The sequence below is a fragment of the Ilyonectria robusta genome, assembly GCF_021365365.1.
Source record: "Ilyonectria robusta strain PMI_751 chromosome Unknown BGZ61scaffold_83, whole genome shotgun sequence".
NCBI classification, from domain to species: Eukaryota; Fungi; Ascomycota; class Sordariomycetes; order Hypocreales; family Nectriaceae; genus Ilyonectria; species Ilyonectria robusta.
Window position 1 is genome coordinate 34,586 of NW_025764517.1, and position 22,164 is coordinate 56,749.

The 22,164-nt window shown below is 45.6% G+C and overlaps 5 protein-coding genes across 5 annotated transcripts; 4 read left to right on the top strand and 1 right to left on the bottom strand.

The window, feature by feature from the left end:
• Window positions 1-56: 56 nt before the first annotated feature.
• On the top strand, window positions 57-1,706 carry BGZ61DRAFT_406175 (MAT1-1-2). The gene is made up of 5 exons (XM_046243152.1): window positions 57-241; window positions 295-1,121; window positions 1,174-1,281; window positions 1,332-1,388; window positions 1,442-1,706. The coding sequence occupies exons 1-5, from the start codon at window positions 94-96 to the stop codon at window positions 1,574-1,576; spliced, it is 1,275 nt and encodes a 424-aa protein (XP_046093674.1). The 5' UTR covers window positions 57-93; the 3' UTR covers window positions 1,577-1,706.
• A 276-nt stretch (window positions 1,707-1,982) lies between these two features.
• On the top strand, window positions 1,983-3,469 carry BGZ61DRAFT_435852 (MAT1-1-1). The gene is made up of 3 exons (XM_046244004.1): window positions 1,983-2,339; window positions 2,388-3,182; window positions 3,230-3,469. The coding sequence occupies exons 1-3, from the start codon at window positions 2,081-2,083 to the stop codon at window positions 3,289-3,291; spliced, it is 1,116 nt and encodes a 371-aa protein (XP_046093675.1). The 5' UTR covers window positions 1,983-2,080; the 3' UTR covers window positions 3,292-3,469.
• Window positions 3,470-6,577: 3,108 nt separating this feature from the next.
• Window positions 6,578-8,817, top strand: BGZ61DRAFT_576600 (uncharacterized protein; the record flags this gene model as incomplete). The annotated part of the gene is made up of 5 exons (XM_046256227.1): window positions 6,578-6,697; window positions 6,741-7,065; window positions 7,182-7,321; window positions 7,439-7,563; window positions 7,617-8,817. 5 exons carry the CDS (start codon window positions 6,578-6,580, stop codon window positions 8,815-8,817), a joined length of 1,911 nt encoding a protein of 636 aa, XP_046093676.1.
• Window positions 8,818-10,645: 1,828 nt separating this feature from the next.
• BGZ61DRAFT_468808 (uncharacterized protein) lies at window positions 10,646-11,110 on the top strand. Its single transcript, XM_046247901.1, has one exon. The coding sequence runs from the start codon at window positions 10,715-10,717 to the stop codon at window positions 11,054-11,056; it is 342 nt and encodes a 113-aa protein (XP_046093677.1). The 5' UTR covers window positions 10,646-10,714; the 3' UTR covers window positions 11,057-11,110.
• An 876-nt stretch (window positions 11,111-11,986) lies between these two features.
• BGZ61DRAFT_468811 (ANTH domain-containing protein) lies at window positions 11,987-15,930 on the bottom strand. Its single transcript, XM_046247902.1, has 5 exons — window positions 15,557-15,930; window positions 15,355-15,495; window positions 14,814-15,295; window positions 12,319-14,732; window positions 11,987-12,220 (listed from the first exon to the last, which is right to left on the bottom strand). The coding sequence occupies exons 1-5, from the start codon at window positions 15,586-15,588 to the stop codon at window positions 12,134-12,136; spliced, it is 3,156 nt and encodes a 1,051-aa protein (XP_046093678.1). The 5' UTR covers window positions 15,589-15,930; the 3' UTR covers window positions 11,987-12,133.
• Window positions 15,931-22,164: the final 6,234 nt, after the last annotated feature.

Genomic DNA, 22,164 nt, shown 5'->3' on the forward strand with positions numbered 1-22,164 from the left:
TTGTTAACTGGCGGCCGAGCACGCGACTTTTTACAGCTGCACCTCACTTGGAGTTCCCGCGATTCTTCACCTTTCACCATCACAAAACCCAAGATGGACAATTTGTTGTTCTACAGACCTCTTTGGGAGGAGAAAGCCTTGGCGACAAGTTCTTCAAAGCATCTTGAAAATCTTCGTTTGGATATCATGGAGAAACTCTTGCACGCGCTGCCCTTGGATGTGAAACTACCAACGGCAACAGGTAGGAACCCATCCCCAACACAATTTGTCTTTATGAAGCTCACCAATCTCTAGCTGTGGTCACTTCCAGCATCGAAGTCATCAAGACACTGTTCAAGGAGGCCTCTGGAAGCAACGATATCCTACAGACAATCTTGGATCACTCCCAGGAAGCCGATGTCGACCCAAATCTTCTCCTTCGAGGTGCCATCGTTTTGTGGTTTACCAGCGCATCCCCCATCCTTTCGCGCGACCCTTACTTAGGTTTGCCTCCCAAGGCCATGTCGGGGGGAGGCCTGACTTTTCCATGGGTCCAGAAATTGGCCGAGAAGAATTTCCTCATTGGAAACTTGGGCTACTTGTCCATGCTGATGACAGCCGAATCCTGGGAGAAGCCTTCCCATCCAAAACTGCAGGTAGCAACCCTGATGGCAAATGCGATCATCTCCTTTCTTTTCGCTACGTTCGTCATCGCACCTCACCTGAAAACCCAACCGCAATGGCGCCAGTACATCACAAACTCGGAGACCAGAGGTCACAAAGAGATGACAGTCTTCCTCAAGACCACATGGCAAGTCTCCAGGGAGGGGTGGGAGAAGTTCGACCACCCACCCGGTGCCGAATTTTCGGCTCTGAACACCGAAGTCAAGATGTCCCTTGATGGGAGAAATCTCTTGACCCGCGTTGGTCGTCCAGGCTGGCATGTTGCACCATATTGGCATCCTTTCCGGGTTGTCCCTGGTTCCCCATGGAACAAGTTCATCAGAAACAGACGGCAGAAAATCTTTCAGATCTTTCCAACTTTGGATAATCGCGTCCGGTACATGGTACCGGGATCCGCCACTACACTTACTGGTTCCTGCGAAGCTTACTATGGCGTTCTCCGCTCGCAGTTTGACTCTGTGAGTGGTTTCTTGTTATTTCTCCAGGATTTAACTAACATTTTGCTTTCAGACAAACACACGACGAGCCAGGCTTTCAGATCAGGCGCGTAACCGGCAGTTCTGGCGGTTGGCCGAGGGGACTGGTCTCCAATACCCCGCTGTGAGACCAACAGAGCAGGTACGTTTCAATCTTCTCCAGAAAGAGCGAGAGGCTCACCAACCACACAGAACTCCTCCAGCATCCAGGACTACGGACGAGCTGAACACATGTACAATGTGCCATTGGTATGGCCACCTCTTCTCCAGAGTTTCGTGAAGCCTGAGCTAACTCCCACCAGATCAAAAAGCCCGCTTCGGACTTAAGCGGGAACTTGACTCCACCATTTTTGACCACCACCGCTCGAGCTCTACGATTTGCACAGGAACCTGAGTCTGTCGATGAAGACTTCTACGCTATGGTTTTTGGTCACTAGGTTAACTTCCCACACATGGAGACGTGAAGTTGCATCAACTGGAAACCGATGAGAAGGCGTGGTAGCTACTCTTTTAGTGTGACCCTCTACACTGTAAATAGTGCAAAGAGAGTAGACAAAGAATATGAAAGTGCTTTTAAACTTGTTCGCGTACCTGAATTGGCTGCTTCAGGCGATGCTCTCCTGCTTCCAAGTATCCTCAGTGTCTCATTTCAGGTTGGTACGTGTGCAGGTGGTCACAGCTGCCAACAATGCTTCCACCGACAACAGCTGGCATGCATCCCCACCCGTTTGGCGCATTCAAAACGCCCCGTGGCCAGCCACCGAGCACAGAAAACTCATTGTCCCTTTTCGGCCAACAAGATTTTACTGGCACCACACCCAATATTCTGCACACCCTCTCCCCCCATTTAAATCCCCATCTCTCCCTCCTTCTCCCTGCTTTTCCACCAAACACTCAACATCTTTCATCACTTTACATCAAAACTTTCTCCTCACTTCAACATGGTTCAGTCGCGATCTGAAGTCATGCAGCAGTTGGCCTCTCTGTCGACTGCAGAGATTCTCAGTCTTCTCACTGATGAAACCATCCTCGAAGTTGCTGCCAAGTACTTCGAAACCCACGCCACCAACATCGATGTCAATCTGCCTCTGAGCCCTACTGAGGTGGACGCTATCTTGACTCCTCCATCTCCCACTCAGTCCGATGTCACCCCTGCTCCTCGTGCCAAGCGGCCTCTCAATGCTTTCATGGCATTTCGCAGTATGTCCCCGTTTCCCTCTGGCAACACCAGCCGCTTACCACTCCCAGCTTTCTACATGAAAATCTTCCCGGACATCCAGCAGAAGAGCGCTTCTGGCTTCTTGACCACTCTTTGGAACAAGGACCCGTTCAGAAACAAGTGGGCACTCATTGCAAAGGTCTACTCTTTCGTGAGGGATGAGGTCGGCAAGCGCAACATCGCCTTGTCGCGCTTTCTTGATGTTTGCTGTCCTGCCATGAACATCATCCACCCAAGCCGCTACATCGCCGCTCTTGGCTGGTCTGTTACTTATGATGACGCCGGCTGCCATGTCCTCCATCAAGACCGCCCGACCGACCTGGACCATTTCCAGAATGAGGTTGTCCCAAGCACTGAGATGGATCTCCTCCGTGCTCTTCTGCAGACAGGGTACCTTTCTGATCGCGGTCTGGCACTCCTGGAGCGACTCGGCGAGAGCACCAACGGAATCATGACCACCTACGGATCGTCGATTGAGCCACCAGCGATGCAGACTCCGGAGAAGATTAGCTTCATTGAGACCATTCGAGCAGATCCAGTTCACGCGGCGAAGGAACTGTTTCGGGCTAGAGAAGATGAGTATCTCAACCCCCGGGCAGTTGCCACCTACGAAGTCCACGATCTTAGCAGCGCACCCTACACTGCGATGCAAGCTCCTCAGCCGGATCCTCTCCAGTACTACAACTTCGCTGGGGCGAGCATGGGACTTCGCCCAGGCAGAACCTTCCACCTTCGCAGTGTTGAGGAGTTCGATTCCATTGACATCGACAGCCCCTACGACGTCGATGCCATGATGGGATACACTCAGTCAGAGGGCGAGAGAAGTGAGTGCAATCATGACATGTCAGGAATAGCTACTAACAAATTATAGCTGAGGGTCAAGAGGACACGAACCCTTACGATCCTCAGTCCGAGTATCACCCCCTGGGTTAAGCTCGCTTTCAGTCTCGGTTGGACAGAGATGGTTGGACAGTGGGAGAGGTACGAGATGATGGCACACATGTGAAGTGTGGATAACACTGGGAGGATGCTCGGAAAGGAATTTGTTCTGTTTAGCTCACTCCGAAACACAAAATGACTTGATTCTGAATGCTATATTTCCTTGCTACAAGATCCATCGTATGGCTACGTGGTGGCGAGAATTTGGGGCGTCTTCTTGGCATTACGCAGGCTCAATCGAATGTGAGGTGGGAGTGAAGGCTGAGGGCAAGGTGAGAATAGAGGTCGGTTTTAGCGTTTGCGGCGATGCGCACTGCGCAGCGGTCGAGACGTACCAGTGACGAACTCAGCTTAGTGTACAGTGACAATGTGGAACAGTAGGGCTAAAACGAGCACATCCTCCGGGGACCGGGCTCGGGCGGGCCGGGGGAACCAGTGGAGGGTCCTGTGTCGGCTCCAGGGTCAGTTTAGAGTGATTTACACAAGGTTCACAGTGGAGTCTGGAGAAGCATGAGCTCTTAGGTGGTGGGGGCGGGGACGGGTGGGTGGCAGGGCGAGCTTGGGCAAGCAAGTCGAGCGTTGCAACAGGGCGCCACGTCGTCGACTTTGCAGAAGGAGCGAGCCAGCGGGCGCTTGATTTAGAGGCACTTCTCGATCTAGGTGGTGGGCAGGCACTTAATCTAAGGGGTTTAGTGAACCCCCCCTCCAGTTTGTGAATCGAAGGCAGAGAATCGAAGGCAGAAGTGCGCCAGGGTTGCATTGCGGCTGGCCACTCCCACTCCCACTCCCACTCCCACTCCCTCCGCGCTTGCCTCGGCGGCGCTTGGCCTTGGCAGCCGTCAAGTTTGCACGGGCAGGCACACCAGGGCAACGTCACCTGGCGAAAGTTGCGCTGCGAGAACAAACAACAAAACGTCGTCGGGGGGCGTCCATTGTTTGTTTTTGCTGCGTGCGGCGGGCGGCGGGCGGCCCAATGACCCTCGGGCCGTTGGGGGGGGCTCGTGTTCGCCCGGCCCGGGGGGGGACACTTGTTCGCGGTTGCGCAAAACCAAACAAAAAAAAAAAAAAAAAAGAGAGAGAAATCCCGCCGCGGTGGTTGAGCCGTGGTCTCAGTGCGCGCGCCCTTGCCTTGCGTAGGTAGCGAAGACTCGCCCTGCGTCCTGTGCGCGCTGGGGGAGCTTGACAACTCACCTTGGGTTCAGACACAACTCACCTCGCGTTCAGACACACAACAATCCCGGCTCAGTCGCATACCAGTGCAGGGCCTCATCCGAAACACAGCCGCCAGGGCCTCTTCCGAAACAAAAAGTGGAGGAACCCCCCCCCCCCCCCCCCCCCAATCCCCCTCCTCGCCGAATTCCAATGACCCGATGACCACCATGGCACCAACAACAATATCAAGAGCGCGCAAAAGTAAAAATAAACCCCCAGCCGAAATCATCCCAAATCAATAGCGGCAGTTCCACCAACAGTCCTGAATCAACGCTTCAAACCCCTGTCCGAAAGCATAACTCGACTCGGCCCCCCGGCCAGCCGATCTCGTTTGCTTGGCGCCCCATCGCGCATCGCGCATCGCAATCGCGGCAGGGTTACAGCAGCCGATGCAACGACGCTAAAAACGCCCCGATCAGGTGGGGCAGGCAAAAAACGTTCTCCTGCAGCTGCGAGTTGACTGGCTGGCTGCGCGCAACAGCATCAGGGGACCACATCCGATCCGGGCTGAATCTGAGCGGTCGGGGGTGAAGAGGGTTCTGAGGCTAGTGTGAGAAGCGAGCGAGAACAGGGTTTCTGAGGCGGTGGGGGGGGGGGGGGCTAGTGCGGTGTTCTGAGTTGTGCGTGTGAGGGCGCAGGCTGAAGGAGCTAGAGTGTTCTGAACTCTGACTCTAAACGGAGACTTTGTTTGCTTTGGCTGTGTTTTTGCGAAATTGCGACGGCTCTCGCACAAACAAACCCCGGCGCCATCGTCACAACCAACAAACCACCACCAACAACGCCTTGGCACATGCCAGTCCGGACAGTGCTAATGATGCTTCCTGCAGCCCGTGATTTGTCAACGCGGCGGCGTTTGGGCGTTTGGGCGAGATGGATGGATGGATGGGTGGTGGTCCGCGGCCCCGATATCATCAAATCTGCCAAAAGCGGAGTCGTGGGTTGGCACTAGAATTGGCTAGGCCATCGCATCGTCACTGGGGGGGCCATGGTCACTGGGGAGCCATCGTCGCTAAGGCTAATCGTCACTGGGGGCTCACAACTTAATCACTTTGAGAAGAGGGGGGGGGGGCTAGAATTGACTTCCAGCGCGCGCGTTGATTGTCTTGGTTGGTGCCCGCACTCTCGTTGGTCCAGCGTCGAACTTGCCGTGCGAAGCCCTGGAAAGGCCCGTGATGCCCACCACCATTTCGGCGATCCCTTTCCGCGCCAAGCCCCCGCCCTCCACTTTCCTCCAACTCGCGCTTCTGAAGTAGGGCTGAACCATGTCCGAAGGGGGGGGGGGGGATCCCGGACCCTGGGGGCCCATTGTTTTTGCATCAACCCGCCCGTCGGCTATCACGACCGCAGATAGGGAGCACCGGGCTTGGCTTGTAAATGTCCGAGGTATGGGATACGAGATGCGGTGTGACGGCGGAGCCGGGGGGCGGGACAGGATTGGGGATTCGAGATGCGGTGTGACACGGGGAGCCAGACGACAAAGATTGGCATTGGCATGCGAGACTGGGTTGAGACTGGGTTGAGACTGGTTGAGACTGGTTGAGACTGACCTTTGGCCCTTCAAACGCGCAAACCAATAGTCCATCCATAGCCCCTTGGCATCCAGCGTGGCTAGCAAGTAATCGCTGATCCAACATGCCTGATGCTGGACGCCTGATGCCGTGCCGGCACATGTACCATGTTGAATCTTGTACGTACGAGTACATTGCACTGAAACACCCTGTTCCCTGATCCCTGGCCAGCCGTCGTCACACTTGATGCTCCCAGCCCACCCCGTTGATTAGTATTGCCCATCTTTCTTCCATCTTGGCAGTCCTCCTACCTACCAGTGCCATGACCGCCACCGCCACCTACTCCTCTTGGTACGAAATCTTGACGCATCTCGCCCAGTTCTGTGCCGCGCGGCGGAGAGTGAGTTACTCCAATTGGAGAATCTCGACCTGTCACCCTGCATTAGCCTCGTCTTGGCACTCCCGCGCCATCTTTTCCATCCAGGGAAGCCATTAATCCCGTTCTCGCCCGGACCACCCCTCACTCAACCCCCATCCATAGGGCCCCCTTGGCGTCCAGCATGGCTAGCAAGCAATCGCCGATCCAATATGGGGTCATATGGCTGATCCAACATGGGTCATCCAACATGGGTCATCCAACATGGGTCATCCAACATGGGTCTAAGAATGCCCCATATAGTGTAAACTTATTCTGAGTAGACACTGTGTACAACAAGCGGCCAGTATGAGTTGGATGATGAAGCAGCACAGGTTACCTCACCCGGATTCTGTCCTTATATGTCAGGTGTCAAGGCACCTTCTGTGGCTGCCATGACCTGGCAGTGCCATCTGAGTGCTGGGTTGTTGTGCTTGCCTGGTAGTCGCCACGAGGCGCGTATCGCAATCGCGACACGCGGGACAAGGCGCGCATCAGAAGACGCCGACCGCCGGAGGAATCCACCCCGACCACAGACAATGGTTCTTTATGCACTTGGCCTTTGTACCGAAGCCGGAAGGCATATGGTGTATATATTTCCTGGAGTCGAATTGACTAGCAATTTGGCCGTACGTACGACCTGTACGGATGGCAGAAAGGGGGGATGTGAGGTCGGTCTTTTTGCTCTCACTCGCAACCTGCCGTATCAGCCGGCATTGCCCATAAGATCTATATACTGAACAGTCCAGCTCACTCCTCTCAGCTCTTCAGTGTCTTTAAGCTGAAGCCTTTTTGCAACTTGAGGATACTCTCCAGGCGTCGTGCGGTCATCTGGACGCAAGAAGTCGCCATCCCGGTAATGATAGGGATTGAGGAGGACCTTGATCAGGTAAAGCCCTGTCAATAGGTTCAGAAACCCCGGAACGTGCTTCCTAGTATCCCATTCAACCTCTCCAACAAGAACAGTCTCGATTCGGCCGAGCTGATGACCGTAATATTCCTCTAGCTCATTGAACTGAGCCATGGAATCTCCGTCAAGCGCATCGAGAATGACGGCACCTTCGACAGTCTGCTCAACCCCGTTCCTGGGGGTCTCTATGACCCAGCTCTTGGATCATGGGGTGACTCGCCGTGAGTTTCATTCGTGTGCATCGTTGTGATTTGGCTTCCAATCATCTCCCTAGGTGCACGACGTGCCACTTGAACCAAGCAACTTGTCCGGGACATCCAGGACACATCCAGCTCCCTGTTCCTGTCTACCACCCCGTCTTCATGGATCAAGCACATCACCTGCTCCGAGCGACATGCGTATATTGCAAAGGCTTCCGAATGTCTGCCAAAGATCTGCACATGTACACGTGCCAACTTCGCCTACTCCACCACGGTCTTGTTCATGAAGCGCGTACCGTCGGTGCCATCGGAGACCTGGACCGGGCCGACGAATTCAAGTCCCCTGGTCTGGGGGACAGTGAGGCGGAAGAAGAGGGCAACGTCTCAATCGACAACATCATCCGGAAGAGAGAAGAGTGTTTGCAGAACTGCCTTCGGGGCAAGACCTCCAAGAGGGGAGACGCCAAAAGGGAGAAGCATGAAGGCGGAGGCCAAATGCGCCGGGAGGTCATCAAGGAGTTTCTTTCCGCCATCGCCAAAGGCAGACTATGTGCTGGCTGCGGAGGCATCTCGCCAGCGTATCGCAAAGACGGATCCGTCAAAATCTTCGACAAGTCGTTATCTCCCAAGGAAAAGGCGAAAATGGCGCAGAGGGGTCTTGAGAGGAAGGATGCAACAACACGAGTTCATCAGGCCAAACCGACGCGGAAATCCGAAGCCACCTTGTCAGACGGCCCCGAGGCAGCTGCCGAATCCTTGAGGGGCCAAGGCGAGGATACTCAAGTCGATGCGGTGGGGTCTGATCAAGATGTCGAACAATCGACCGCGGATACGGTTGGCCCCGCGACCTTCCAGAGGTATCTCACGCCTATGGAAGTGCGAGCCCGCTTGGTCGAGCTTTTCAACAAGGAGCGGGATCTTGTGTCACTCTTGTACGATGCGAAACCGCGAACACGAAGCTCGCCAAACGCCACTCCGGACATGTTCTTCATGACAAGCGTTCTAGTGCCACCGAACCGCCATCGACCCGAGGCTCGTACCGGAGAGTCACAGATCTCAGAAGCACCGCAAAACTCACTCTACAAGTCAATTTTACGGGGGTGCATGAAAGTAGCTGAAGTACATGCTGCTTTGAGCGAGAAGAGAGGAGGAGACGTCATGCAGTTGCATCAAGCGTGGATTGTGCTCCAAGAGGGAGTGAACGCATTGGTCGATAAGGACAAGAACCCTATGCAGGGAGCGGCTGCTGTACGCAACGAGGACGGCATCAAATAAATTCTGGAAAAGAAGGAAGGGCTCTTTCGGAAAAACCTCATGGGCAAACGCGTCAACTATGCAGCCAGAAGCGTTATTTCATCTGATCCCAATCTCAAAACCAACGAGATTAGCGTCCCTCCCATTTTCGCCCAGAGATTGATATATCCAGAGCCTGTTGCAAGCCATAACTTCAGGAATATGCAGCAGGCTGTTATTAATAGATATAATAAGTAGCCTGGAACTTTTACTATTAAAAATAAAAATAGGCAAATTATCAGCCTTAAGAATAAGTCTGTCGACGACTGCATCTCACTTACCAACCAGCTTCTTGCTCCAAGTAGCACTGCAGCAAAGATAATTAACAAGAAGGTGTATTGTTATCTTATAAATGGAGACGTGGTATTGATAAATCGTCAGCCAACCCTATATAAACTGTCTATTATAGGCCACAGGGTCTGAGTTTTACCAGGCGAAAAGACTCTTTGAATATATTATATAAACTGCAATACCTACAACGCCGACTTTGATGGAGATAAGATGAATATGCATTTCCCCCAAAACGAGATTGCCCGGGCAGAAGCGCTGCAAATCGCAGATGCCGACCATCAGTACTTGTCTGGGACACAGGGGAAACCGCTGAGAGGACTTATCCAGGACCACATCTCTATCTCTGTCGCTCTATGCAGTCGGGACAGCCTTTTCAGCCGCGGCAACTATCATCAGCTGATCTATAGCGCACTGCGACCAGAAAGCGGCCATATCCTTGGGGAGAGAATTCAGCTCGTCATACCAGCAATTATCAAACCCGTGCCGCGGTGGACCGGAAAGCAAGTTATTACGACAATACTGAAGAATATACAGCCTCCAAACTGCAGCGGTCTTACGATGCGTGGAGGAAGCCAGACTCATGCTGACCAATGGGGCCCCAAATCCGAAGAGGGTACGGTGCTGATAGAGGACGGCGAATTCATCACTGGCATTCTCGACAAAGCCCAGATCGGTCAAAGTTCAGAAAGCATGATTCACGCTATCCACGAGATCTACGGGCCATCGATTGCCGGCAAGCTTCTCAGCAGCCTCGGTCGGCTTTTGACGAGGTATCTCAACATGCGGGCTTTCTCTTGCGGCATTGATGATCTGAGACTTACACCCGAAGGCGAGCAGTCGCGGCGGCGGGAGCTTCAGCCAGCTGCTCATATTGGTCTTGAAATTGCTTCCGACTACGTCTCGCTTGGGGGATAATTCTGACCCTGCCGATGCACTGCTTTTGGAGCGTCTTGAAGAGGTGATGCGCGATGATGGCAAACTGGAAGCTCTGGATATGTTGATGAATGGGACATCTAAACACATCACGGCTGCAGTTCAAAAGGCATGTCTTCCCAACGGTCTCGACAAGCCATTCCCGCGGAACCAGATGAATGTGATGACGACCTCTGGCGCAAAGGGGTCTAGGGTCAATGCCTCGCTCATCTCATGCAACCTTGGACAGCAAGTCTTAGAAAGTCGACGAGTGCCTCTGATGGTGAGCGGTAAATCACTACCGTGTTTCAGACCCTTCGAAACCAGTATCCATGCCAATGGGTATATTACCAGCCGATTCCTCACAGGTATACGCCCTCAGGAGTACTTCTTCCACCACATGGCCGGCCGGGAAGGTCTCATCGATACCGCTGTCAAGACATGGCGTTCTGGATATCTCCAGAGATGCATCATCAAAGGGCTAGAGGGGCTCACGGTGGCATACGATATGACGGTCCGTGATGCAGATGGCTCTGTGGTCCAGTTTCTGTATGGCGAAGACGGGCTTGACGTGGCCAAACAGGCCTATCTCACCGACTTCAGCTTCATTCTGAACAATGTGGTCTCAGAGGCCATCCAACTGAGGTATACTGCGGAAGATGGCCAGCGCCTCGGCATGCATCGAGACGCCTTTACGAACCGCCTCCAGGAAGTGTCATACGGGCCAGATGAGGACGAAAACAACGAAACCCAGCAGGCGGCGGAAGAGGACGCCACAACGGCCGAGATGGAAGATGACGGCTTCGAGGACTTGGAGGACTTGGAGCAGCGGGCAAGCGTGGATGGCGACAAGGAGGGCGCAGAGCCTCCCGCCTCGGGGCCGCCGACAGCTAGAGCGGAGCGCGTCCTACAGGAGTATGCAGAGGCGACGGGCTTTGAGTGCGACGAAACGACTGGAGGCTGGTGCCGCGTAATACTCGAGTTTGAGGCGGCCATGCCAGCCCATTCACCAAGATGAGCTTCGAGACGACGCTGGGCTTTCTGAAGGACGCGGTGCTAGATGGAGACTGGGATAACTTGACGGCGCCGAGCAGCCGTCTCGTGATGGGTCGACTGGGGAAACTAGGCACTGGTAGCTTTGACGTCCTCACACGACTGCCGACGTATCACCTCGATGCGCTGGCGTAAGAGAGAGAGAGGGAGGGAGGGAGGGAGGGAGGGAAGGAAGGACTGTTCGGGGGGTTATGTAGAATGAATTTGAATCAAGTGTTGGTCTTGGCCTTTGCTACTCTGTCGGATGCGTGCCAGGTCCTGCGGCGCCGCCATGCCGAGAAATAGACTGGAAACCTCCTAGTCAAAGTCGAGTATTATCACGACGCAAACGTGAGATGTATATCCTGGGCTTACCTGCCGCATCTTTCGCGACTGACTGATGCAATATCAGTCATCTTCAGGCAGAGGGCACGGGAAGGACGGAAACAATTGCACAATATATATTCTCAAAGCCAACTCTCCTACCTACTCTTGGCCAGATGAGCGTAGGCGCGAGTGAAAACAAAAGAACGAGCGAGCGATAGGGTTGGTCGGAAGGGAACCAGCAGATGATGTGCCAGGGGGGGGGCGCTTTGCTCTGTTTTGAGTCGATGATGGTTTGTCTAAAAAACCATGAATGTCACCAACGCCCAACCAGTCCTCCAGCGTTTTCTGCCACCCAGGATTGAACTTGCGGCTCACCGCCTTCCGAGGTTTGTCGACCCTGCTCAGGTCTTACCTTATCTAATCAGCCCCACCAAAGTACCACCTGACAGAGGTACACCGTGTTACATGATAATACACACTGTATAAGCCGGACACTTTTTATGGCTGTCACTGTACCATCTCTTCTGTCCTCGCCGGCTTCTCTTCTCCTCTCCTCTCTTCACTCCCCCCCCTCTCCTCTCCTCTGTTCACTCCCCTCCCCTCCTCCTCCTCCTCCTCCTCTCTTCACTCCCCTCTTCCTCCTCCTCGCGGCTAGCGCTCCTGCTCCTACCCAGTGCCGTCACCGTCACCGCCACCGCCACCCAGTCTAACTCGAGACGCTCGCTCCCTCCCAACCCTACTCCTCTTGGTATGAAATCTTGCGCATCTCGCCCAGTCGGTGCCGCGCGGCGGAAAGTGAATTCTCCAATTGGAGAATCTCGACCTGTCACCATGGGTTAGCCTCGTCTTGGCACTCCAACGCCATCCTTTCCAGCCTTGGAAGCCGTTAATCCCGTCTCGCCCGGACCACCCCAGACTCACCTGTTGCTCCATCTCTCGCACCTTGAACTCGTGCGCTCCGAGCGTAGAGTAGTCCACCTGGTCCTCCTCCAGGCTCCGCTCCTTGATCATCGTCTGAACTTGACGCACCAGCCCCCGGCATGCCGCCCCCACCGCCTTGCTAGCCTGCTCCAGCTTCCCTTGGCTCTTGGACATGAACCCTGCCTTGACTCGACTCGCAGCCACGAGCTGCGCCGTTGACGCTGCTACGTCGTTGGAGGCCACAATCAACTGCTCAGGGCTGTTGCGATTGGATATCACCCCGTCCGCCGTCTCGATGAGCGTGTTGGTCGACGACGCCACCGCCTTGGCAGCTGAAATGAGCCCTTCGGTCCACCGGTTGTTTTTCTTGTAAAAGGCCGTACGCGTAGACGACCCCTGCCCCGCCTGCACAATCTCCTGCTGTGTCAGTGTGGCCGCTTGGATCAGCTGCGTGATGGCGTTGGTGATGGCCGTGGCGGCGTCTAGAATCGAGTCGTGCACCTTGAGCTCGTAGGTGGAGTAACCGTCACGGGGCTTGTTCTTCAGTTTGGCCAGTCGCGCCGCCGCCGCTGCGATGGCATCCGCCGCCTTGCTGAGCTCCTGGTCCACAAGGTCTCCCAGGTCGCCCTTCTTGTTCATGAGCTTGCCGAACCCGGGCGCAAACACCTCGACCAGTTTGTTGAGCTTCTGCAGGTCTCTCTGCACGTCGTTGTTGCTGTTGATGACCACGTCCGTCTTCTGGATGGGGTCCATTCCCTCGAGCCGGAAGCTCTGTAGCCCACGGAAGAACTGCACCGTAGACTGCGCCGACTGGCGGGCCCCGTTCATGAGCGAATCCGTCTTCTTATCGTCCGTGGCCAGACGGCTAAGACCCTTGGTGTTGCTGCACACGTCCGCGATAGCTCCCGAGAAGACGTTGATGTTCTTGATCAGCTCGGCGTGCGTGCTGTTGGGACCGTCCGCAATGAAGTTGTTGAAAGATGTAGCAAACTCCATGGCGTTGGCCGATGCCTTTTCGATCTGAGAGAGCACGTAAGAGGGCGAGGCGTTCTGGTTTCCCGCCTGCATGGAGGAGTCCAGTTCGTAGAGTGCATCGTCGACACGCGCAACTCCGGCTTGGAGGACCGAGTCGATGATGTCGTTGATCTTGTCCAGGTTGGACAGGATGAGGGCGTCAATCTGTCCGTCGAGGGCGTTGTCCGTCTCGCCCTGGTTCTGTTGGAGCTCGCTGAGTTCCAGAAGCGTTTGGTCCATGCCCGCCTTGTACACCTCTAGCTCTTCCTCCTTTTCTCGGAGGAGCTGCTCCAGATCAGAGCCACCATCACGGAGCTTCGTCTGGGCATCCTCCAAGGCCCGTGTCTTGGTGCGGAGCGCCTCCTCGAGGTCTGACATCTCGCGGTTGTACTTGGCCAGCATCGTCGACAACTCGTTGCCCTTGCTGCGCTCTAGGTTATCAGCCCGGTCCATGGCCATGCGGAGCTCGCGTCGCAGCTTCTCCACCTCGTCCTTGTTGCTACCGTTCAGGCGGTCCTTGTCGTGCATGGCGCGGTCACGCTCGCGGATCATGTCGGCCAGCTCCAGGTTCTTGGTCTTGATCTCGCGCTCCAGCTTCTCCCGTCGGTCGATGGCCTCTTGGGCGCTGGCGGCCTTGAGCTGGACCGACTTGAACTTCTGGAGGAGGTCCAAGTGCTCATGTCGTAGCTGCGAGTAGAGCTTGGCCAGGGCCTCGTACTTGGTCCTCCACGTGTTGACCTGCTCCTGCAGCGCTCGAATCTGGTCGTCCTTGCTCGTGATTTGCTGCCCAAGGCTGTTCTGAAGCTGTGACAGCTCGCTCTCCAAGCCCCTGACACGCTGGTCGAACTGCTGGAGCATCAGCTGATCTCGTTCGTACTGAGCCCGGGCGTTCAGGTTCTCCCGCTCCAACTCGGCGAGACGCCCCTGAGTCTGCCACTGCGCCTGCTGAGCCAGGAGAGCCTCCTGCTCGCGCTGCTGCTGCTCCATCAGGGCGCGCTGCTGCTCCTCAAACTCGCGCTGCGCCTGAAGCTGCGCCTGCTGCTGCGACAACAATGCTTGTTGCTGGCGCTCCTCCATGACCCGCTGTTGCTCCTCGTACTCGCGGTTCTGACGATCCAGCTCGCCCTTCCAGAATTCGGACATCTCATCGGGTTCCTCCGACTTGGGTGCTTGCACGGGAGACGGCTGTCTCTCAATCTCTCCCTTTGGTCGAGCGGGGAGCGCGGGAGCCTCATCGTCTTCGGAAAGAAGGTTGGGCGGGTCTTGAGGGAGCTTCGGGATGGTGATGAGACTGGTGAGGTATCGGAGGTTGGAGCACTCGTAGTAGAACTTGACGAGGCGGTAATGCTGGGCATTGTATCGCTGTCGGAGGGGCTCGAGGGCATCGTCGTCGCCAGTCGCTGGTTGTTGTTAGCATTTGTGGTTTGCATAAAGGGGCATTGGTGTGCAGGGCATTGGTTTGCATCAAAGGGACCACTGACTGGAGTGCATCGCACGAAGCATGCTGGTGATGAACTTGTAGATGCCGTAGCTCTCCTGAACCAGAGGCACCAACGCGGCAATGCGACATTCGTTGTTTCCGACATTCCGGAAGTGGGAGAAGATGAGTTTCTGGAACTGCTCAATCTTATCCTGCAGCACCATGAGGTCGGTGATGGTCTCGTAGCCCTCGTTGGGGTCATTGATGGCCTTCAAGCTCAGGTATTCCTCGTACTCGAACGTTCCGTTGAACTCCTGGTGCTGGTGGTGGAAGGAGAGCTTCGCAAGGAGGTAGTAGACGTATTCGCGGATCAAGGGTCCGTATCCGCGCATTCCCTCGCCGTTCAGGCCGCGGTTGAGGCTGTCGATCCAGCCGCGGTTGGACATTGCCTCCTTCAAGGCGCTGGGGTGGCCTTCTTGGAGGACCTTGTGGATGGTGATGAGGGCCTTGAAGGTCTGGACTTCGTCGGCGAGGATCGGTTGGCTGTCATGACGGGGTTAGCAGCTGCGGAGAGGACGAGGTCGGGGGCTGGTTCGACGTACACCTTGATGCCAGCCCAGAAGGCGTTCGAGGACCGGTGGTCCCAGGTATAGACGATGCATGCTCGGACATGCTTGCGCTTGGGGGAGATTTCTTCGTTGTTGGTAGCCTTCTTGATGTTGATGGCAAGCTCCTGATCGGTCCTGCGCGGAGATGAGTTAGCATCCGCCTCTCCCGGCGCAACAGTGATTCACGACGACGCACTTGGTGTGTTCTATGCCACGCACGGCAGCCATGATTGCGGTTGGTGAGGGGAAAAGCTCCGCGAGGCTATCGGCTGGTGATGGAGGAGGAAGTTGCGCGGAGCCAGCAAGGTCGGGAGGGATGATGGAGGCGGAAGAAGCGAAGGAACCCCTGGTTCGATCACGAGACGAAAGACTGGGCCGACGCGGCCGCGGGGCGAGTAGTGCCAAATGAAGAGCAATTCAACCGAAAGAAGGAGGCCAGATGCGAAAGCAGGCTCGCCGCGGGTATAATATGGCGCGTGTGAATGCGGGAGCGAGAAGTCGTCGTCAGCAGTGACAAAGTATCGGGGCGATGATGCCTTTGGGAGTGCGACAACTTTCAGTGGCTACCTAATTTGAACCTGGCACAGCAGCGGGAGGCGCATAGCATACGTAGTCGGAGCTGCATCACAGTGGGGTGGCGGTGCAAGCTCCCGCGTCCGGAGCCGGATGCGAAATTATCCGGTCTGCGAAGCCTACCCTACACCTGACTAGTAGAATACGATTAGAATACAGTTACCTAAAGGGGCAAAAGGAGGTTATTACTATAAGGGATGTGGGATAAATTACTTAACTTAATTAAATTATCTAGAGTTAGAAGGAAAGCTTTAAAGGCTATCTTTAAGAATTTTTATAGTATAGTATAATCCTACAGTATTTGGTTTTTTTTTTTAGCTTTACTCAATATCATGAGATAGATCAAAGCCATACAGTAATCTCAAATAGTAGAAATAAACAATAAGGGCTACACCCAGCACCAGAAGAAATAGTAGCTGAACAATAAGGTTGTTGCCTACCGGTCTCTACCTGAAGCTTCCATTTAACCCCTCTGACTTCAACCCTATTGTCTGCAGTCAACAACCTTGCTGTCTGCAGTTAACAACCTTGAGATAGTAACCTTATTCCGAGCAATAGGATATAAGGGAGATGTCTCCCATCGTCAAGAGACTAACTTCCCTTCTAATACTTATTCCATTATAACTAATTTTCAATATAGCGAATTTCATTCGAGCAGCTCTTTCCAGGGATAACTCGTTATATCTATATTATAGATTCTAACTCTAATATGATATTAGATTCTCTTAGAATCTAGAAGATAAATTGGAAAGATAGAAGCTAAATTTCCTCTTAAACTTTCTTAAGAAAGAAAATCTATTTAAGCTATTGCTATATTATCTGCAATACTTAAATAAAAGCTAATAAATTGTATTAGCTATTTTTAGATATTATTTACTTTTTAATAATAAGATTAAGGTTAATAGATAAGAAAATTAAATTCTTATTTATAGTTTTATTTTATATATTTAAATAGAAATAGGTATATTTTATAATTTAGTTAAAAATATTAATAATTCTAATTTAAGGGGTTAAGTTTTTTTCTAGAATATTATTAAAGCTTAATATAACTTTTAGTTTTAGAAGTTATTATATTATATTAAGTTAGTATAAATACTAGCTATATAAAGTATTAGCTAGAAAGGGAATAATTTTATAGTATATAAAATTAAACTTTATTTTTTATACTTTTTTATATAATAATCTCTTTTAATAAATATTATAATAAATAGATATTTTTATAAATAAAAATTATTATAAAAAATATTTAAAAGAAATTAAAAAACTTAGAAAATAAAAAAAAAATAAAAAATAAAAAAAAAATAGTAAAATTTTTATTTTATTAATTAAAATAATATTAAATTAAAATAGATTTTTTTTAAAGAATTTAAGATTTTTTATATTAAATTTATTTTTAATTAAATTATATTATAAAAATTAAATTAAATTATAAAAATTAAATTAAATTATAAAAATTAAATTAAATTATAAAAATTAAAAAAAGATATTAAGATTATTAAAACTAGATTTTTTTTTTAAAAATTATAGCTATTTAAAATATTATAAAAAATATAAGAATTTCTTCTAATATTAAATATAGCTCTTATTATTTATTCTTACTATTTAAGATTATTATATAGCTTTAATTTATTTAATAATATTAAGTAAAATTATAAAAAAACTAAATAAAAATTATAATATTTTATTTATAAATATAAAAAAGTAAAATATATTTTATTTTAAAAAATTTAAAAAAATAATTATAGTTTTTTTTAAAAAAAGAAATTTTTATAAAATTATTAATAGCTATTTTTTTAATATTAATATAATTAATTTTAATAATATAAATTTTAATTTTATTATAAAAATAATAATAATTAATAATAATAATATTATAAAAAAGCAAATTTATTAATATTATATAAAGAGAAATACTATATATTAATTATTTATGTAAAGCTATAAAAAAAAGAAGAATCTTATTTATAATCTTAAAGTAAGCTTCTATTTAAATAGCTATAAAAGCAGTATATTCTAGTAGTAGATTTCTCTTTAACTAAATATAGTATAGCTATATTTCTTAATTTAAGGCTTTAGCCTATAATATTACCCCCCCTCTTTTTATTCTAGTTATTATAATTATTATTAAACTCTTTATAGCTCTTATAAAATACCTTAAAGATTAAGATAATCCTAATATACCTTGCTATTATTTTTATTCTTATTTCTAGTAGTTATACTATTTAAACTTTTAGAGCTTCTAAATCTATAGTTTTCTATTATACTAAGATAGCTAAGGACTCTCTATATATATACTATATTTTTATAGGTTATAACTTATATTAATTAACCTAGTACTTTATAAAGCTATAGTATATATATTTGCCTTTTTTATGCTATTTTTATTGCTATATTAGGGATATTACTAAAGCTATTTTTTTAATTTTTATAGGCTATTATTTTATTACTCTATTTAAAATTAAGCTTTATAAATTCTATTATAAAGTTAGCTTAAGATCTTTAAGTAATAGTAATATATATATAAAGTTATTATATTTTTTTAAAAGATATAGCTATTTATTTAAATATTATATTATTTTCTTATTAAGGTAGCTAGTTAGAGTTGTAATTTTTATATTATTAGGCTATAAGTTTATTTTAATTTTATAAAGAATTTACTTAAAATATATAAGAAATTTAATTAGGGATTTTAAGTTTTGCTATAGCTTTTATAGCTATTATTTTATTTTTTTATTTTATTAGAGTTATTAAAAATTTAAATAAGGTATTTTAATAAGATAGTTAAATTTTATTTATATTTTTATTTAATATATTATATATATATTAATATAAAAAATTAGATTTTTAAGTTTAGTAAATTATATATATAATAAAATTAAATATTTATATTTCTAATTATAAGTTTATTAATATATAGCTTTATATATAAAATTAAAATTTAAGTTTTTTAGTTTTTAGTATTTTTATTAAATTAATTAAAATTAAATAAAACTTATTATAATTACTATATTTATATTACTTTTTAAAATTTAGTAATTTACTTTTTTATTTTTATAATTATAGCTATTAGCTTTATTTTATAGGTATTTTACTAGTTATTTTCTTATAAAATTATTATATATTTATTATATTTATTTATTATATTATATATATTATATTAAGCTTTAAATAATATAAGAGAGTAAATTTATTAATATTATATAAAGGGAAATATTATATATTAATTATTTATTTAAAGTTATAAAAAAAAAAAGAATTTTATTTATAATTTTAAAGTAAGCTTTTATTTAAATAATTATAAGAATAATATATTTTAATAATAGGTTTTTCTTTAATTAAATATAATATAATTATATTTCTTAATTTAAGATTTTAACTTATAATAAATATATATAATAAGTATATAATATATTTAAATATATAATATATTAATATTATATAATTAAAAAAATAAATTTTAAATTTTTTAAAATAAGCTATATAATTTTAAAAAATTTAAGAAATTAATTATTAATATATAATTAAAAAGATTTATTTATTTATTTAATATATATTATTTTATCTATATCTAAATTATAAAATTCCTTTAATTAATTTAAAAAAAAAAACCTTTTAACTATCTAGCTATAAAATAAAAACCTTATTATAATTTTACTCTACTATCTTAAAAAGCTTATTATTATTATTAAATCTATATTAATAAATTTATTACTAGCCTTATTTAGATTATAAATATATATTTACCTATCTTTTAATTTAACTTCTCTAAATTATAAAAAAGCTATTAGGGGTTTATATATAAAATTTAGTAACTAGTACTATAATCTATTTAATTTACCTTCTTTATAGTTACTTTAGTAGCACTATATCTACTCTTTCTAGTATAAACTCTAGATATTCTTATAGTAGCCCCCAGCTGCTATTAAATCCAAGCTTAGCCTTTCTTTTTCTAGTTATATAACCTTATATATTAGTATATATATAGATACCGGGCCTATATAGCTATTTACTTAGAATCCAGCTCTATAATTTCAGGGCTAATTTTCCTGCTATATTATAGGCAGGCTTTATATTACTTAGTAGTTTCTATTTTTATTTTTTTCTTATTTTTAGTTTAGGCTTTTAATAGCTTTAAATATATTCTATTTTTATATCTTTAGAGCTTAAGAATTTAGCCTTTTAAGGCTTTTCTAGGCTTTATAAAAAGCCTTTTTTATTTTTTTTTTTTTTTTTTTATTATTATTCTATTGCTTATTATAGCTATTTCTTATAAGTTTCTTTTCTCTTTTATAATTCTATATTATTATTAATTCTTATTAATTTATAGAAAGTTATTTTTTTTTTTTTTTTTCTACTTATTACTACTTTAATTATATTTAATTTTACTATAATATCTTCTATTTAATCTTAAGAAGTAAAAGATAAAAGCTCAGCTATTATATAAGAAAGCTATTTAGAAGAAAGCTAAAAAAAAGCTTTTAATAAGGCTACTATAGCTACTCTAGCTTTTCCTACTAATAATAAGAAGAAGAAGGAGGAGGAGGAGAAGGAGATTATTATTACTCCCTTAAGTATTCTTTTAGTAATATTACTATAAATATATTTAAGAGTTTAAAGAACTTAAGCTTAATATCTTTTTATTTATATTACTCTAAAATACCTAATAAGCTACTATTTCTTTTAGTTAATATAAAAAAATTTTTTTTATTAAATAAGTATTTTATAGTATTTTATAGTATTCTATTAATTTATTTTATAAAAGTTAGTATTATTAATTTATTTTTTATATTTATTATATTTATTAATATTTTAACTAGTATTTTTAGTTATTTTTATTTTATTTATAATATATTATTTTTATATTAATTTTATAATTTCTTTTTTTTTAATATTAATTTTTAATTAGGCTTTAGTAGCTATTATACCTATTATATAAAGAGAAAGTATATTTATAATTTAATAAGTAGTTTTTATAGTATCTTTAAGTTTTTTATTTAGTATTATACTTATTAGAAGATAGATATAACTTTTAGCTATATAGATATCTCTATAATTTTATAGAAATCTTACTAATTTAATATAGTCTAATAATATAAATAAAATTAAGAAGATTTTTAGCTATTATAACTAGTAGGCTATTATTATAGCCTCTACTATAAGTAGGTTAAAAAATAAGGTAATTACTAAGTTAACTTTAAAGGCCCTTAATAGGGGCTTTATAGCTATTAAAATTAACTATTTTCTTTACTATCTTATTATTCTTAATAAAGCCTTTTTTAATATTATTTCTATTAAGATTTCTTTAAATAAAAAGAATAATAATAGTATTATTAGCTAGTAGATATTTTAATAATATTACTTTAGCTTTAACTTTATACTTTTTATAAATATTCTTTCTTATAGGCTTAGTTTCTTTATAAGGCAATTTTTATTTATATCTTAATTAATTAATCTAAGTAATTATTTATATATTATTACTAAGATCTTATTTCTCTTTTATCTACTTTCTATACCTTCTATTTTTCCTATAGAGCTATTACCAGTCTAAACTATATAAATTAGACTATCTTACTATATTAAATTACTACTGTAGGTATAGTATATTTATTGCTAAGGTAGTATTTTATATCCCTATAATTTATAATTTAGGCTTTAAGAGGAGAATCTTATTATAGAGTATATAGTAGGTAAAAATATACTTAATAATTTACCTACTCCAAGTGTGTCACACTCATGCGAGATATCTCTAGTCTCTTATATGTAGGAACCTCCCAGAGGTGTCGGGTCAGAAAACGTGGCTCAACTAGGCCCAAAACGGGCCCGCCAACACCAACACATGCATTCTTCTTGTGACGCGGTCTCCTTCGCGGTCTCCTTATGCTTTTAAGCATCCCTTTATGTCTAAGGCGCACAGCCCGGTGGGACTTTAATTGAGTGGCCCATCCCTGTATGTTGGCAACTCTGAGAGCCAGACTGCTGACCAAGCGAAGACACACGGGAGGTCCACGGCTGATTTCTCGAACGCTAACAGCGGAAGTGGCATGAAGGCACTTGTGACTGGGATGCTCAGTTGTCCCCGTCTTTCCGCGCTGGCTCTCCTCGGAATTCCCCGCATGCGCATGCGCGGCGAAGTTGCTGTGGATCAACGGGAGGAAGCCTACGATCATCGCACACTGGTCTCAGGCGTGTGATACAGTGGGGCGGTGAAATAAGACACGTGGTCTCGAAACC